This window comes from Neopelma chrysocephalum, unplaced genomic scaffold, assembly GCF_003984885.1.
Source record: "Neopelma chrysocephalum unplaced genomic scaffold, ASM398488v2 Primary Assembly neopelma1_42b, whole genome shotgun sequence".
Taxonomy (NCBI): domain Eukaryota; kingdom Metazoa; phylum Chordata; class Aves; order Passeriformes; family Pipridae; genus Neopelma; species Neopelma chrysocephalum.
This window is the reverse complement of record NW_020897701.1, coordinates 1,837,794-1,856,430: the sequence shown is the minus strand read 5'-3', so window position 1 is coordinate 1,856,430 and position 18,637 is coordinate 1,837,794. Positions and strand designations below refer to the sequence as shown.

At 41.2% G+C, this 18,637-nt stretch overlaps 1 protein-coding gene across 2 annotated transcripts in view; it reads left to right on the top strand.

Annotated features, from left to right (window-relative positions):
* Positions 1 to 14,178, top strand: part of FHDC1 (FH2 domain containing 1) — a 36,755-nt gene extending 22,577 nt beyond the window's left edge. For both annotated transcript variants that reach the window (XM_027676912.1, XM_027676911.1), the window contains exons 7-12: positions 1,552 to 1,622; positions 1,725 to 1,832; positions 2,727 to 2,797; positions 5,142 to 5,259; positions 7,432 to 7,596; positions 10,107 to 14,178. In XM_027676912.1, the coding sequence (XP_027532713.1) occupies positions 1,552 to 1,622; positions 1,725 to 1,832; positions 2,727 to 2,797; positions 5,142 to 5,259; positions 7,432 to 7,596; positions 10,107 to 12,152 (2,579 nt within the window). In that variant the 3' untranslated portion in view covers positions 12,153 to 14,178. The remainder of the gene's footprint in view (positions 1 to 1,551; positions 1,623 to 1,724; positions 1,833 to 2,726; positions 2,798 to 5,141; positions 5,260 to 7,431; positions 7,597 to 10,106) is intronic.
* Positions 14,179 to 18,637: the final 4,459 nt, after the last annotated feature.

The following is an 18,637-nucleotide window of genomic DNA, read 5'->3' as shown; positions in this document are numbered from 1 at the left end:
AATCAGACTGACTGAGCCTTCCCTGTTTTCAGTCCACTTGTGTCATGTGCTCTCCATTTGGACTTTTCACTTCAGGGTTTGTTGATAGCCTGAAGTTGTTTAGGAATTATGTCTACTTTTCTATTGCTATCTCCTAGGTTTCTTTCCTTGTAATTAAGCTGAGAGAACACTCACTTAAATTTTAATGCTGACAATCACTAAGGGTTAGGATGGTCTAAATAGCCCGATGGATTCTCATCTAGCCTGCAAATGGATGTATGTCATAGTGACGCGGAGCAGGCTCTTACTATGCAAAGTCTTTAGAAGTTGCCTTCCCTTCTTGGCCTTGTGAAATTTGCTGTTCTTTTCTGTATTCTCTCGTCTTTCTTCCTCCTTGCTTCCTCACCTATAGCTTGTTAGATCAAAGGTTATTTAATTAGTTCTATGTTTTTAGGCTCCTAATACTGAAATACAAATTTACAAGGGCTATCTGCTTCCAAAATGATAGATTACTTATTGTGTTGAGCAGTTGAATACAGGGTAAAAATTACAGCATGTGAACTTGGAAACAATAGATTTTTAAAGTATTTACATTGCAATCAAAAGGATTCCACCTTTTATTGTGTTCATCACTCTAAAGTATAGTATATAACATTAAAACCAGCTCATGGTGATTTTCTTGCTGTATGGACACTTGCGAATTTGGAGTTATCTGGTTTGTTGTGCCGCTTGTGTAATGCCAATTTATTAACTCTTTACAGTTCTGAATTTCTACATCTCATTTCTGTGGCAATCTCTCTGGTGCCTTTTAAGCACGTTTTGTTCTTTGCTCATATGTGGCTGGGTGAAAAGGTATATGAATTCAGATAGAGCAGTTCTGTGCATTTCGCAAGAAATGGAAATACCTACAAACCAAGCTTCTGTGATGGAAAAGCTTTAAAAGGCAGTTTTATTCCATTTGACTCTTTGCATCACACTGAATATAACTTTGTACTAAATCATCTTTGATATGACTAAAGTAAAATAAATGCTGTTGTGAGTTGGTGATCATACAGAAATAAAATGATGATTCATAATGGGAGTGGGATAAGAAGGAAAATTTAAAAACTGTCCGTTATCTTTTCAGGCCTCATGGCCAAGTCTGCTAAAAAAAGAATAATTGTTCAAAAGCCCAATCCTGGCAGATGGCAAATGGATCCTGCAGGGTGCAGAACATTTGCCTCACCCTGGAATTAGTAGGTGGTGAGGTTACTTAACCACTTGCATGAGACACTTCACACATTGCAGGATTAGGCCACAAATGTTTCCTTAGTTGATGAAAGTTGCCTTGGAAGTACTACACTTGCTAAGTTAAAGTCTGAACATACACTTGGGGTTTGTCAATTGTGCTCGTGAATTGGAGTTATATAGTACTATTAGTTTTCCCACGACCTCTTCAGTTTATTGTAGTTTCACGTTAAAATTAAAAAAAAAAAAAAAAAAAAAAGCTCGAGATGAAGAGGAGTTTGGTAACTGACTGTGTATATTTCTAAACAAACACTTGTTAGACAGCAATTTTCTTGCTCCTTACAGAGCTAATGACTTGTGAGGAACTGCATTCCATATTGCACTTGGTCCTTCAGGCTGGGAATATTATGAATGCGGTAAGTGACATCCAAAAGGGAGATGGCTGATGGACCATACTTCCTTGTTAGTATTGCAGTGCACTGATGTCATGCCTCAGCTGTTTGCTCATTTCTTTTTAGGGAGGTTATGCTGGCAATGCTGTTGGATTTAAACTGTCGTCACTGCTCAAGCTGGCGGACACAAAAGCAAACAAACCTGGGATGAGTCTGCTGCATTTTGTTGCTCTGGTATAGAAAAACTATTTTGCTGGTATAAGCAACTGCTGCAAATGTAGGTCCATAAATGATAGACAATAGAAGGGGCCATGTGCCTCAGAAAAAGCAGCTTTTTTATAGCTTTGATCTAGTATTCACCTTTCTTCTCTTGCCACAAAATTCACCAGTTTACCTCTACCTGGTCATCCTATCCAGAAACCCATGGAAAACTTAAGTCTTTATATCATGTAAAAACTTGCCTTCATCAAACTTCATCATTGTAGATTTTCTCTTATTGTCCTGAATTCTTACACTGTGGAAGTGGCTTATTTTGGTAAATATTCTTTCAATCTTCCTATTGAATCATTTGAGCAGCCTTTTTGATAGTTTTTCTCCCTTGCTGACTGACACAAGTTTGTAAAGCTGCTGCAGACTTTTTTCAAGCTATTTTTCTTTCCTTTCAAACTTCTTGATTTTAGAAAGAAGAGGATTTAAATGCTTCTATATGTGACTTTGGTTATCTGTGTACAAACTGGCTTAACAGATTTCCAGCCAGCAAACAATAGGGTATTAATCGATGTTTGCACAGGAAACATTGTATCTGCTCAAACAATGGCATCAGTAAATTGTTCTTTCCTTGACATTCCTTATTAATACATGTGGCTTATGTTCACTGGCAGAAGCAGCTATTATTGCACACTGGAAAATGGAAGCTGGAGTTTAAAGTTTCCAGTTCTAATCCCTGCCTTACTTTAAGGGATGTCCTCCACTCAGTTGTGTTAGGATGAATGGGAAGAAAAACAATGCAAGAGAGAAACCTTTAAGTACTCTCCCAGAAGCTTTAGAACTGTCAGACTTAGGGGCTTTGGCATGGTGGTGGAATGTTAATGGATTGTGTGTGTTTTGGTTTTGTTGTGTTTGTTTCAGGAAGCCCAAAAGAAAGATGCTGCTCTTCTCAACTTTTCAGAAAAAATCGGGAGTGTTCATGATGCCGCCAGGTGAGTTAAAAGAAAACTGAGAACTTACGGTTAGACCATGACTTGGAATTTTCTTATTTGTGAAGCAATGAAGCTTGTTCAAGAAAGTCTTGGCACAAAAACAGATCTTTACAAATGTTTACTGTAGCTTTGAGGGCTTAATTTCCATTTACTAGCAGAAGTATGCCTGCAATGTGCCTTCAGGTATGAGGTTTTTTATTACATGATCTCCATAGGGGTTTGGTAGTTCTGTTTCTGTCAAGTACATGTGCATGTTCGTTACTTTTAAAGGATGGAACTAAAAGCGTGTTACTGTTTTTTCTGAAATCGATTTTCATCTGTCTCTGAGCAAGCTACTGTACTTTTCCAAATCTAGTATCAGGTAGAGGTGCTGGCCCTGGCTTTGCTTAGATGCTTTTTGAGGTTCCATTTGCTTCTCTCTATTTGCTGCCTTGGATGGAAAATCTGAATGGCTTGTTGGCTCTGCATTTTTTATCATCCTGAAGTCTCAAGCTGCATAATTTCAAACTGAACCTGATTCGTACCTCAATAACTGTACTTGCTTATGTGAGACAGCATGATCTAAATCCCAAATCTGGAAACCAGCAATGCTGAAGTTCTGTTCCCAGTTTTGCTACTTCCTTACTCTTGAGCTTTGGGCAATCTATTTACGTTCTTTTCCCAGCTGTAAAATGGATCCAGTCTCTTAGATCTGATGGAGGGTTAAGTAATGTCTGCAAAAGACTGAAATCTTCTGAGGAAAGGAGTGGCCACGGAGTTAATAAAAAAATTTTTGAGGGACCACCTGTGTGGCTCTCTGCCATCCAACCCACACACCTTTTTGGCAGTCTGCCATGTGGCCTGCTGGGGAATGTAGCTTTCCTTGCCATCCAAGCCCCCTGGCAAACAGCAGGGGAACAGGCAGAATACCAAATTTGGTGGGTTTTTTTTTCCTAACCACTTTGTCCTTTGATCACATTTGTTAATGCTGAAAATCTTCTGTTGTAATTCATGCTGAAGTCTATTTGGGGAATGCACTCTGTACAGGAAAATGAAACAAAATTAAATAGTGCCTCACCATTGGGCATGAGGAAGATCTTTAGAGAGATCTGTCATGTACAAGTTGCTTATAAATCGTCCCAATTAGAGCATGTTAAAACAACTACCTTTATGTTCTTTATTTTTTATTGTCTTGCCTTCTTTACTAGTAGGCCATCCTCTTCCTCCATCAAAGGCAGAAAAAAGTAGTCTGTATTTTCTACTGCTTTCCTTAGTTGCAAAAACACCTATGATCTGCCCAGAACAGGGAACTAATCTTTGCAGATGAAGTAAGCAGAGAAAAACCAGCACACATTATATTAATTTGTGTGTGCACTGCCAAACTTATGCATGCTGTCACCATCTTGCTGCCAGGTGCACTTCAGTCTGTCTGCCACAAATTCTTCAGGTTTACTATTTGAAAGTCATGCTGCTGGTGAAATGACCTTAGTTAGGAGTATGTGTACAGTTGTTAATCTTTATCATTTGGGAAACCATAGTGCTTCAATTCCTAGACAAAGCCTAGTTCTCTTGTGAAGTAAATGCCATAGATTTAGAAGCATTTACTCTCAAAGTGACTGAGAGATTTAGGTGGGAACTCCCATTGTATGGAACGTGGGTCTCCCAGGAGAACGCTTAGATTACATCAGATCAGAGCTCCTTCCTGTGATCTTCAATTTCTGAGTTACCCCTCCATAGGAGCAGCTCTGGTACATAGTAGAAGGATGAAATATTATGACTGTTGGGTTTATAATGTGTAGACTGTGTTGCTGTGACTGCTTAGAAGAATGTAGCATGCAATTTCATGATGCCAGACGCTACTGCCAAAATAGGTAGTCCTGGCTGACAGTCCCTTGTGGCCCCCTTTTTGTGGCAGCTCCTGCACTCGAACAATGATGTAATCAATTGGACCAAGCAAAGGGAGCAAATTGGCTCTTCCGTTTTCCTAGGTTAATTTTCGGTACACAGATACGGCTGGCCATCTAGAAAATGAGTGCTAGCACAGGCACCAGGGAGAGAAAAGGAACATCTGGTCAGACGCAGGGTGGCATTACCCTTTCTCGTGGTAAGGGTGGGTAGGACTGGCTGGAGTTAATTGTGAAACCACACCCCATGGGAATCTTTTGAGGTTGCAAATAAGAAGAAATGTGCCTATCTCTCTCCTAACCCTCAGTGTCTGCTCTGGAAAGATTTCCTGAACAGGCAGGTCTTGTTTGATGGCCAGGTTGCACCTCATGTAAAACATCCATTTTTGCAGCATGTTGTGCCTAACCTGTGGGCCACTCCTTCTCCTTGGATAAACATTCTCCTTATATGCTATTTTTAGGTTATCCATCGATAATGTAGAAGCAGAGCTCCACTCACTGTCTCTCAAGGCAATATCTGTTAAAGACAGCATCCGACGAGACCCAAAACTCTTTCACCAGATGGAAAGCTTTCTCCAGGTTTGTAGGATATTGGTGTTAATGTGTTAGTGTCACCTGAATGCAGCAGCATTCCTCAGCTGAATTCAATTTGTATGGACATGTTAATAAACAGAAGTGTTATTTTAATACACCTCCCCTATCAGTTGTACAAAGGTGTTCCAACCTCATGCTATTTGTCAAGTAAGAGTGTTGGACTGTGTTTTTACAGGGAGGGATACTGAGTGTACATTGCCTCAGGCTTGTTAGGCAAGCATGTTTAATGCATGTGTAATGACTGATGAAGATCAGTAGTTAAAATATAAGACAATTTGGAGTGGTCAATGGTTTTGTACTTTGCAGCTGCCCAAAATGTAGTATCTGTGTGTTACGTTATACTGGAGCATGTCAGTTTTAGCTAAGACTGTGCAGTAAATATAAATTTTTGTTGCTGGGTGTTTGAAGAGATATTAGCAGCTGGAAGGTTAAGGAACTGTTTTCTCTACTAATTTACCCTTAGCACAGTGTCTTATTCTGAGCCATTCCATTATTTCCAGGTGGGTTCTCCTTTTTTTTTTTCTTTTACTACTGCAATGACTTTACAGGCCTGAATGTGTATAGCACTTAACTTTAAAGCAGAGTTCTTGGTATTTTCTGAGTATGTGGTGATGCTTGGAGAAATACATATTATACTTCAATTAAATTATTTTTCTGTTTCATGTTATAGATAATTATTAAAAGTAAGAAGGCAGGCGTTGATCCGGAACTTAACCGCCCTGATTTTCAACTTGCAAATATAGTTAATAGTCCCTGCAGTTTTGTAGGAGATGAAAAGCTGATGAAGAAAGGGGTGGGTTAAGATTGAAATACTTGTCCTCATTCACTCTGAATTGTTGGCTTTTATCCATTGCACCCAGACTCTTTAATGTTATGTTTTAACATGTTTGGGATTTTTAAAAATTTAATAGCTGGTTTTATGTAACACTACAACCTTGTTTAGGCCACATTCCAAAAGAAATGTTGGGGAAAAAAATCGTTTTACAAATGCATACCTTACATAAACACTTCCGGTTTTTGTTTCTAAATTAAGGTGATAGCCAAGCTGATATAAAAGTCAGCTTTGATTATCTCACCCTCATGAATAAAGTACCGAATATGTGGGAGGGACTAAATTTCAATGTATGCTTTTATCAATTGTCCAGTTTACTTCAGTCCAGGTTTTATTGTGAGCCTTTTTTATTTTTTTTTCTTTTTTTTCTTAAGACTAGCAAGTCATATTTCTTCCTACCCTACTGGTATAATCTTCCAGGTAACTTCCTGAAAGCAGGGTAGGCTCAAATGGTCACCAGTGCCTCCAGCTTTTTCCCACCCCAGTATTACATTATCAAAAGTATTTAGGTGTTCATGAGTTAGAGTCTGAGAACATACTTGTCTGAAAATTATCTTTTCTCATCAGGTTACTTTAAATCACATGTGGTCTCAGATCTGGCAAAGGGCAAGGATAGAAGCGAGTGGTTGGTGATGCAGATAGAGGAGACAGGAGCACCTGAGTAAAGTGTTTTAAGCAGTTTTGCTGCTCAGAGTCTAATCACAACCTTATTCTCTTCCTCCTCAGTCTTTTTGCACTGATTTACTCCCATCCTGTCTGTATAGCTCTACATTTATGATTCAAAGTGCTAATTTATGGGAACATTTTCTGGATGTCTTAAAATATACATATTTCCAGCAGTTCCTTGCCTTTCTGGCATGAAAACCTTTTTTTATCGTGGTCTAGGGTCACCTTAGGAAGGAATTGATTTTGTGATGTATATCCATGAATCTATCCATGTACTTTTTTTGGAAGAGTGGGGAGGAGAACTAATCCTTTATGCTTAGTTGAAAGTCGAAGGGGAAATGGGAAACTAAGGAATGAAGAACTTTTAAGGGGCTCCCTGGTGATCTGTCGGTGTCCTAATACAGTCTTTGATTTTACTCATCTAAAAATTAAAGTTCTAAGTTTGTTCAAGGGCTTTTGGACTTTTTCCTTCTTTACTCTGTTTGTTGAAATGACATTTCCTCTTGTTAGTAGGAGTTCTCCTTCAAAATGTTAATTTCCCAGGCTCGGGAACAAGTTCTAGGTTGGAACACGAATTTCATAAGTTCCTAATATATACATGACCTGTAGTGACTTTAATTTTTCTGTGTAGTTCATGCTGTATATGGTTTTTGCTGCAGTTTGCTGTAAGACATCTAAAGGAGCTTGAACACCAGAAACGAGAATTGCAAAAGGAGGGAAATGCTCTCATTGACTTTTTCTGTGAAGACAAAGAAACTATGAAGTTGGATGAATGTTTCCAGATATTTAGGGACTTCTGCATAAGATTCAACACAGCTGTCAAGGTAAGAATGCTGAAGTATACCAAGATGAAGGAGAAGTATTGGCATTAGTTACAGTTTTGGTTCAGCAAAGTCCCCCTATTGTTACCAGTATTTTTAGGCTTTTATAAATAGTATGAATTAGTTGGATCCACACATTTCTTTATTTCTGTGCCTTATGCAATCTGCATTTGACAGCACTTTGTGTAACAGCTTTAGTTCAGAAAAAAGAGAACAATCTGGATTCGTAGCAAGCTGACAGGATGTTCAGCTAACATGCCCGTCGTACCATTAGCTTACCTAAGCTTTGCCACCCAAGACAGCACATAGATACACGTGTGTGTGGACATTATACAAATGTACAAAACCACGTGGTGATCACTATTGCAGTCAGTTTAGCAAGAGATGACTTCATGCATATACATTCAAATACTTGGGGGATTTAAGTCATAGTCACACATTATGAGTGGTAGTTGGATAGCTATTAATTTGAGGTCCAATGGGGATTTTCTTTCTCTCTGTAGTAAGCAACTACACTCTAAAAAAATGACAAATTAAACTCTTACTTGGAAATATTGAGAAGATTTGCTTACTAAGCATGGACTAACCACTGTTCCTGCAAAATTAAGAGAACAATTCAGAATAAAGATGGCAGTTCTGACAAATGAATATGATGTGTGGACAGCAAAACCAGCAGTTTAAAGAGATGGCTTGTACCACAATGGCCATATGCACATATTTCAAATATTTGAACATTTTTTGCCATTTTTTAACATGTCTTTATGTGCTTAAAATAGATTTTTAATTTGAGTAAAATCTCCTAAAACATTTTCTGGGTGGGGTTAAAATTTTCTGTGTCTAATATGGAATGTGATGGTAATAATATCAACACCTCTTTTTAACCATTTGTCTTTACAATGCAGTATTTAAAATTGAGCTTTAGCATTTGGCAAGAATTCATTCTGTTGTTCCATACGTGTGAAAGCAAGCTATCTGCCACAGACATTTTTCCTTTCTTAGCTGCTCAGGTTTCCTAAGTCTCTAATGCATCTTATCTTTCAGAGCCCAGTGTAGTCTCAAATCTACTTTAAGAGGTGTAGATTAATCCATTCATCAAAAAGCATTAGGCTTTTGTTTACTGAAAGCTTTCAGGTGACTTCTTCTAGTTATGCAGCTCTTCTGTTGTCACAGCAGTGGGAAGATCAAACTAGACAGTGCTTCAGACAAATATAGGTGTGTTTTTTTAAACAGTGTGCCAGTGATCAGAACAGATTTAACAACATGCTGGAAAACTATGTAATTTTTGAACCCTCTGTCAAGACCAGCCTCCCACTTCTTTCTTTTGCTACCGCTGTACTGGCTGCAGCAAACCAGGTTCTTCATTTCAGAAGGTGACCCTGAAAGCTCAACCAAAGGTACAGCTGGATTAAATCTGAAGCCTAGAGGTGACAATTCAAATGTTGATATTTGCAGGAAATCACCGGTAATTATTTTAGTAAAAAGGTGTTACTGTGTTGTCTTTCAAACACAAGCTACCTCTTCTATGGCTTCCTGAATCAAAATCCCTCAGCCTAGCTGCCAAAATCTCTAGCCTATCCTGGGCAACCTCTCTACAGTAGTTGCCAGTTTATGAAGCCAACAGTGAATACGAGATCCAGAATTGGAGTGAGACATTGATTAATGGTCCTTAAGTGGTGTCACTTGATGTCTAAGTATTGTGAGGCATTGTGTTAACTTCTCTATTTGCTTCCATGTGCAATTAAGCAATGACTTTTTTCAAAATCTCCAATCTGTAATGATAGAGGGAAGTAGCACTGTGTAGAAATTGCACTTGCTGAGGAACAATTGCAATTTAGTAAGGGAGGATGGAAGGACCATGCTGTTAGCTGCTTGCTTGTCAGACAAGTTTGTCTTAAAATACAAATGTAATGATCAGATAGATGTTTACTGACCTGATAAAACTGCCAACTTTAAACTTACTGAGGACTTGAAGCTCTCCATCTTATAGCAGGAACTTTTTAGCTGGACCAAAAGTGGAAGCTGGTTGGGCACTGGAACAGGGTCCCCAGGTCACAGCACCAAGCCTGCCAGAGTTCAAGAAGCATTTGGACAATGCTCTCAGGCACATGGAGTGATTTTTGAGCCTGTCCTGGGCAGGGCCAAGAGTTGGACTTCGATGATCCTTGTGGGTCCCTTCCAACTCAGGATATTCTATGACCTGACATCTACTTGGGTGTGATAGATCACGTTGCTGGTCTTTGCAGGCACTTGTGCGTTTTTTGCCTACGCTGACCAGACTGATGTGTTGTCAGCATTAGTTATGTGGGGAACTGCTCTCTATAGGGTTAATAGTTGCAGGCTGTGGTTGCCATGGTGATTTCATGTGTGCATATTTATTGGAGGTTGGGAGAGGGTGATAGCAGTAGGAGCTAACTTCGATGGGAAGAAATAAAGGGAGAGATTAAGCAGCGTGTCTTGTTCTCATGCATAGGACTCTGTCCTCTGAGTCATGTATTTATGGTTTTCCCGTTTAGGAAAACAGGGAGCGAGAGATGCAGGAACTTCATAGTCTGCAAAGGCGAAAGGAGCTGGAGGAGAAGCGTCGATCCTGGGCAGCTGGAGAGCTTGGGAGCTTTGGGCGGAGCAGCAGTGAAAATGATGTGGAGATGTTGGCCAAAAAAGGACTTGGAGAGTTTCTTCCCTTCTTGCAGCAGAGACCTCAAAGCCCTTTGTACAGAAACACAAATTCTAGACGCTCTCGACTTTCTTTGGGGATTACTGCAGACAGAGAGTTGCAGAGTTTCCTGGAAATCTCAAAAGACGAGGATCCAAACAAGTTTAACAGCCTTCCCCGTGCAAACACCCGACAAGCAAGACCAAATGTAGCCTGGACTGAATCCAAAGAAACAAGAGATCTCAACTTAAATACCTTGAACTTACACCAACAGTCTGAAATGGAAGTGAAAGGTGGTGACCTAGTGCAGGTACCTCCAGCTCAGCCCAGTCACTTCAGCAGCTCAGCTGGTCCTGGTGCCCATTATTCACAGAGGAGCACTGACTACAACATGCACACTTCTAACATTTCCTGCGAGGAGTCCACAGATATAAATGCTCTGGCCCTGGCAATCGAGGAGCGTGAACTTGTTAAAGGATTGCGTAAGTTTGATATTGAAGGAACAAAGCCTGCAGAGGATGCACCTTTAATATATTTAGAGGATGGTGGTGGAACAGACTTGGAGACTCTAGATGATCTAAGCTTTCATTCCCAGAGCACTGCCGATGATGACCTGCCTCCAGCTTGCAGAAGTTCCAGAGAGGCCCACAACCATCAAGCCAAGGCAGTGGGTTGCAAGAGTGAAGCTTCAGAGCCCAGCAGCAGCAGCCCCATGTCTGTGGATACAAGTGTTTTGGGAAGTAGGGAGGATGGGCCAATGTGCTACGTGTCAGATACAACAACTGATTGTTCTTTGACATTGGACTCTGAAGAGGGAAATGATTTTAAATCAACAGGCAATGAAATAAGAAGTGAGGCTGTCAAAACATGCTCTTCTGGGAATGATGCTCAACACAGGGCTAGAACTTTCTTCTCAAATCTGAATTCTGCTTCTGGCAAGGACCTCCCTCTTCACACCTCTCCAAATGATAAGGATGATGCCAATAGCAAGCACGTGATTCCTAAAGAAAAGCCCATAAAAAATAAAGATCCAGCAGGACCAAAGAGAAACTCTCTAAAAGATAGATCTCCAAGCTCCTCAAAACCCAGTGGCACTCGCCCTAGCCACACAGCTCCTTCCAGACCTGTCAGAACTTTGAATGCCTCTGAGAACGAAAGTATGAGGAAAGTGGTGCCTATTTCTCGGTCAAACAGGGCACCAAGCAGCGTGAAAAAGCCAGAAGCCAAGCCAGTCCTTCGTGAAACTAGTACAGTGGGAAGTCGGCTGTCTCATCGCAGCTCTGTCCGAGGCACAACAGACACGCTGCCAAGAAGTCCTTACAGGCACAGCATGTCAGTAGAGGAGCCAAAGTTACGAAGGGGCACTGTCACCTCAAGCAGTGCTCATTTTGAGAGGGACAGAGTCTCTCTCAAGAAGCCAAGCTCTAAACCTGTTAGGAGTAATGTCAAATCAAAGACAGATGAAACAAAGATGTGTCGCTCCAGTGTAAAACCCCAGACTCCTACAGATGACACCAAGGTTGCCACAGTCAGTATTCCCAAAGCACCATCTGCTGTCCCAAACTTTGCGAGGAATACAGTGGCCTCTTCTTCAAAGCGTGCAAAAGTGGATCTATCCAGCTCATCCAGACCTCCAACCATCACCAGGTCTGTGTCCCAGAGGCTGCCTAAAGTGAAGCCAGCAGCAACCTGTGATGATCCAAATCCAAAGGAGAACAGTGTGAGTACCTTAAAGAGAGCGAGTAGTGCCAGAGTGGTTGGAAGAAGCATCCTGCAGGGAGAAGCCGTCAGCACTACAGCGGAGCCTGCACCAAAGGAGCAGGGAGCAGTGGAAAAGGCCTCTCTTAAACTGAAAGATGCAAACCGGACCACAATTGGTAAAATACTGAAGCCATTACTGAAATAAGGGAGAGGGGTTTTTTAACCTTGCAATGTGAACACTTGTTCAAGCACTGGATGTCTGTGTAGTGAAATTCCTTAAAACAGTAATATTGCCGATAAATGGCATCGTGTGCTCATTAAAGTACAGCACACTTTGGAAAAGGTCAAGTAGTTGTGTTCTGGTCTAAATCCTTTTTTATGAATTTGAATGTATTTGAACCTACTGTGATGGAATGCAAGCAGAACAGCAAATCTTTGTGTTTATGATACAGAAAGTCACCAAAAGCCAAAAAGTTTTAAGAAGTTTTAACTACAAGATGAAACACTTTGTGACAGAAAACATGGATATAGGCCAGTTTTTTTGTGTACATAAGATTCTTCCTAAGACTCAAGCCTTGTGCTGGTTGGTTTTCTTACTCGATGTCAAAATGAATCCTGTGGAACAGTACTGAAAACAAACTTAGGTGATTGTGCTTTCCATTGCTTTCAATTCCTTGGATTTGGGAGCTCTTTTTGCCTGTTGCGAAGTCCATTGCTGGCAATTGGACAGACTGGGAACTGCTAGCCAAAAAAATGTAGAACAAGACATTTGCTGTTTTGTGGCTATCTTTAACCTCTCTGAAGAATTTATAGCATGTTTTATGAATGTGTATGTGTGTCTGGAAAAGGCTTTCTGCTGGGCAGGAGGCTTGTTCTCCAAGAATGTGGCAGCATTGTCTTGCATGCACACGTAGATATGGCTGGTGCTGCATTGAATAGCACAGCTGGAGGCTGTGCCTGTTGGAAGGGCCATCTGTAACCATTGGAATGATGACTACTCCTGACTTGTTTTGATCACAAGCAAACTTGCCAGCTTTTGGTCATACAGAAGTGCCATATATTTATGATACATATCAGGATGTTTGCAGTTCAGCTCTTGAAGGCTGCAATGTAGTGCCGAGCACTTTCTTACCATTCCATGTTTCCACTGGTTTATATACTACCAAATTACTTGAATGTTGCAATGGCTCTGGTTGAGCCATTAGTTTCCCTGCCTCCTCCTCCTTCTCCACTCCCTCTCCTTGTCAACAAGAATATTTAGCATGAAACACAGAGCTTACGCATGACAGTGTTTTTGTAGAGCTCCTTGGTTGCTTCAAATGTGGCTTTTAATGTTTAAAGACTCTAAAGGAATTAAACTAGTATTTTATAAGCTTTTTGAAAAATAAAAACACTTTTTTTTCTGCAGATACAAATTTTAACTCCTGTCATACTAAGATAAAGAGAATGAGGGAAAACTCATTCAGCATGCTGTGCATCTTCCCAAGAGAAATGTAGGTAGGTAGGGAAACTACTGTTCTCCTAAGCATCTTATTTAAAGAGTTGCCTTTTATTCACTTATGAAGAAAGCCTCGTTTAAGAATAAAATAAAAAATAAAAGGAAAATCTCTTTGGACAAGTGGCATTGACTTACTAGTGGTAGATCTGTTTGTCTGCTCTATCCCTCAGTGCTGGGAGAGCATAATTCAGTGAGAATGAGCCATTTAATTGCTCACATTCTTCTCACGGGCTAGTATCAGGGACAGCTAGCTTTGAGGTTTGAATTTGGCAAGGCACCTTTAGCTCCTCCCACGTACCAGCAAATCTTGATGCAGACATCATACCCAACCACCATGAAGTATTGCATTAGGGCCTCTTGTTTGAGTCTGTCCCACAGGGAGAATTTATATAGCCCGCTTTTCGGCAAGAGCAAATATTTTGCTTGAAATGCCATAAGCTTTTTGGATACTGCCTCCCTCGTGGGTTAGATAAAAAAGCATCTCCTTTCTTATTTGTAACTGTGTGGATGTATGCACATCTGCAAGAGCAGATTATTCTCTTTTTTCCTTTTTTAAAAAAGAAAAAAACAACAAATGTTATTGGTAGCAAGCTTGAAAAATAATTTAAATGTGTTTGGAACATGTAAATAAATTTCTATAAATTGGTGTAAAAGAAAACTGACTGTATTTAATGGAACATTTATACATTTCGGAGTAACTCGGTAGTTTAATAAAGTTCCCATTTACTGGGTATGAGGTTTGTACTTTCTCCTTCTTGTTATACTCTTGGCTTTGGTCCTGGGGATCTCAAGCGACTGAGTCTGGGTGTAGGTGACTGCGGAAAGACTTTACAGCAGAAATCATGATTTGTTTTTGTAGTAAGATATGCAATTGAACTTTGGTTTCTGAATGTTTCTGAGGTGGGACTTTCTGCACATCTTTGCATATAACATGGAAGGCATTAGATGGTAGATGCAGCACTTTGTGTACACATTGTATGTTGTGGCCAAGGCAAATGTTCATGGCACTAACAAGTCTGGATCTGTCGCTGTCTTCATGCCTTTTAGCTTAGCACACTTTATTGAGAAATTCTGGTTTACAGCTCCCAGGACTGTGGAAATAAGGAATGACCTGTTTTGCAGGAGCAGGTGGTGACTTTTACACTGCAATTCTGAATTTTTCAATTTTGTCCCATTCTCCCATTATTTTTTGTTCTTTACTGCACACAAAAGAACATCTTTCAGCAGAAAAAAAGCGAAATCCAGCCAGCCTCCTTGTCCTTAGGGAGCACTTCCTCCTTTCTGCTATGGAAATGATTTCTGGACTGGAATTGCTGCTATTTGCAAACTTGTTTAGCCCCTGACTTTTCTAGTTTGGTGAGTGTGTCTCTCCCCAATTGGAGTGGCAAGCACCTGCTGTCTGCCAGTGCTGAGTGATGGCTGCTGGTGGAATCTACGTGGGAAAGCCCTTCACCAGCAAAAGGTGTGTCTCAAAAGTTTATGTTTCTTTAAACTTCATTTTTATGTCAAAAGGGTTTATAATTACCAATTCATTATTTAAACTACCAGCTGTCAGAGACAGTGATTCCCTGTAGCTTTAATTTCCCATGTCATACAATTTTCCCAAACACTAACAGGCCAGGGCGTCTGGTTGCAGTTGGTTTTCAAGAAAGAACTGAAACCTTTTCTCCACCTTTGTTTTGCTGAATGGCTGATGCTTCCAACTGTGACCAGGGGTACATCAGTCTCCTTTGAGTGGCTGCTGAGGTGGCAGTGAATTGGGGGAGCCCGGGGGACCATGAGGGAATCTGGTGAAGCTGGTGGAGATTCAGAGGTAGAGGAAAGCCGTGGGAGTAAGAGGTGCTGATTCATACTTAGAGGAATTTAATATTCACATCTCATGTGGGAGCTGCATACAAATGAGGGGCTCAGTGCATCCCTCATTACAACAGCTCATTAAATTATCAAGAAAGACAGAAAGGGTTCCCATCACACCTCCCACAGTGTACATGTCCGGACGGTGTCATTCAAAATAGCACACTGGTATCTTTCTAATCCTAGGGTACATTTGTGCGGACGGATGCAGACAGCCACACGCTGGCTCCCTCCTAAGCAGAGCCGAGGCGGCCCCAGGCTGGAGGCGCCGGGCGCGTTCCCTGGGCGCTGACCCCGAGCTCGCACACCGCGGCTGTAATTGCACACCCTCGGCCGGGCTCGCTGCTTCGGCAGCGCTGCCGCAGAGCCCCGGCTGTCCGCCCCCAGGAAGACCTGCCCGCCGCTGCATGTGAGAACGGAATCCCTGTGAGAGAGGCCCAGCTAAACACAGTTCCTTTCAGATTTGGCTGCTCAGTGTTTTCCATTAACTTGATACATGCTGTTTACATCCTACTGCCACCAGTGCCAGAGATAACTGCCTAGGGAACAGCTCCCTACAGGTATTGTTAACAGCTGCTGGAAACAAAGGAGTTTGTTTTAGCCACGTCACTATCTAAATAGCCAGAAATACGTTACTTTTTTATTACTCGTGAGCTGATATTAAAAACTCTGACGTTTTCCTGGTTGAAAGATGCATTCGGGAAATCTTGTACGCCGTTAAAAGTGGCAGCTGAGCAAATATCCTTGCAACTTCAAAAGAAAGTGACACTGAGGCAAGGGACATGTGAAGGTTCTTGGTGTAAGATGTGTGATCACCACCACCAGTACCAACTGCTTGCGCTCAGAGAAAACTGATTCCAGCTACAGGTTTTCCTTGCCATACAGTTGGTTTCTGTGTCTTTTCAGGCTGAAGGCTGAGGTTGCAGGGTAGATACTGCCTCAGCTGGCAACTTGCTCTGATTTAAAAAAAAAAAAAGAGAAGAGAAAAATCCTCATTAATCTCTAGCTGCTTATGTCCTTACTTGTAGCACTGAAGCACTAGGGATATAAGCTTATTGACTTCAGTGGTGCTGTTCAGGGTGAGTTAGGCAGTGGCTGAGCAAATGCTCAGCAAGGGTGGCCTTGTCTGCATGGAGGGGAGGGAGTTACATGGGTTTCTGAGACCATTCACACCATCTGAAGCAGACAGACTCCCTTTGAACAGAGATGTGCCTCTTCTGCTTTTCATTGGGTCTGAACAATAGCTCCTTTTTTTTGTCCTATTCCAAAAAAAAGGCAAAAAGCTTTGATGCCTCCTCGTGGGTCAAGTGGAGCAAAGATATGAACTCTACCTACTTTAGTTTTTGTCTTTTTTTAAACAATAGGACTTTGACTCATAAATAGAGCTGTTAGCTTCAAATAACTCTCTGCTGCACAGAGGCAGCAGATATTTTCAATGGCTGCAGTGATCCAGCAGCAAAATAGGCATAAAAGCAAGAAATGTTTAGCTCCCCAGTGCATCCCAGCGACTGCTTTCTCTTTGCTCTGAAATACAAACCTCTAGCAAGTGAACCCAGACAATGTTAATTTGGGCACCCAAGAGCAGCTGGCTAAAAAATGTTTGATTCCACTTCTAAATAATTACTCACAATTAATTTTATTTTTCAATAGTCTCCCATTTTTTTGTCATTAGAAGTAAAAAACTGACCTTCAACAGAGAGCAGTAAAGGGGGCCGAGGGATGCAAACCTTCTATCAACATCACTTCCCTGGTGCTTGCTCTCACAGTCCTTTTGTGTAGGGTTAAGTAAACAGATTAATTGACTCTCTATGTGCACTTTCAATAGTTCCTTCAAAAGAGTAAGATTTTACATCTTTCAGGTCGGGTAACACAAGTTGTGGGAAGGAACTGAATGTATTTCCAGGACGGATACCTGCACAATAGGTGTTATGCGTTACTGAAGCCCAGTAACTGATGTGCTGCCTAGGGAAAAGTGCATAAGGGAAAATGTGGCAAAAACAAATGTATAGGCACAACTGGAGACAACCCATATGGGTCACTTTCTCTCTCTGCTGTTTCTGGCAGCTCTAGGTTTAAATCATGGTCTCCAGGAGAAACTGGGACTCCCCTGTGCCTGACTCCACCGAATCACTGCAGAAAGCAATTCTCTGAGAACTGCTGGAGTCGCTTGAGTTCTGGGGCTGAAATTAGGACACGTTGCTAGCTTTGTGTTTTGGTTTCTGGTGTTTCTCACGCAGCATTTTAAACTGATTCAGATATATTCCCTATGCAAATCTTTAATCTCTTGTTTTAGGATGAAAAATTGGTGTAAATGTGGTTTTCATTTTTTCCCCACCCTTTTACAGCTGTATTTGCCCCTTTACATCCCATGACCGCTTCCTCCCACTCTTGTTTCCTCTGTTATAATTTTCCATCCTCCGCTAATAACTCATTCCTCTCTTTATCTTATTTCCACGTGGCAGGCATTCTATACTCTTCCATTTGCTTCATCTTGCTTTCTCTGTTTCTTGACTCCAGTGGCTGTTTTGCTCCATCTCTTGCTTTCTTCTTTCTGCCAATATGAGTCCTTCCCCAAATGTCTGTCTGCAAAATCTGCAAGCTGAGACTTTTTGCTGCCAGCTTCCAGTAAGGTGTGGGACTAGAGCAACAAAATGAACTCAGTTTTTAATGCTTGCATGTCTGTATTTTGCAGCTTTGCCTTGTCACTGCAAGTGAGTAGCTGGAGGAGGCTGTTACCCAGAAATGCATCTTTACTTCTTTTCTATATGAATGTCGCTCGTCCCGCACGCCAAGCAGCTTGCGGGGGAGCAGGGGGAGCTGAGGAGCTGAGCACATGGGGTGATTTTGCAGAGGTGGGTGAGGAAAGTCTGTTCAAATAAAGGTGTGACTAATTTAGCTTTGCGGTGTCTAAAAAGCCCTAATGAAAGACTGTCGACGACAGCTTAAAAAGCCATTTGCGAAGTGATTTCTAACCCCACCCATAGTCATGGTACCACAAGCAAATAGATTTGTGCAGTCAGTTTGGTGCTGCTTCCCTGTGCACCAGAGCAAAATAATTGTATTACTCTTTCTTAAATGTGCACATAGCTTTTCATGATCTGGGTTAATGCTCCAGGAGATTTTGCATGTCTGTGACAGGACAACGGACCTTTTTATAAGAGATAGTGCATGGAAGCCCAAAGATGGGTCTTGAAGCATATATACTCAATTTTAGTTCTGCTGGAAGTGACTAATCACTGCATGAAAGGGAGAGCACTTGGAACGCATGCACAGTGTATTTTCATAGGGTATGCACTGCTTATTGCTGCAAGTACTTGGTGTCACATGTGTTCTTTCTA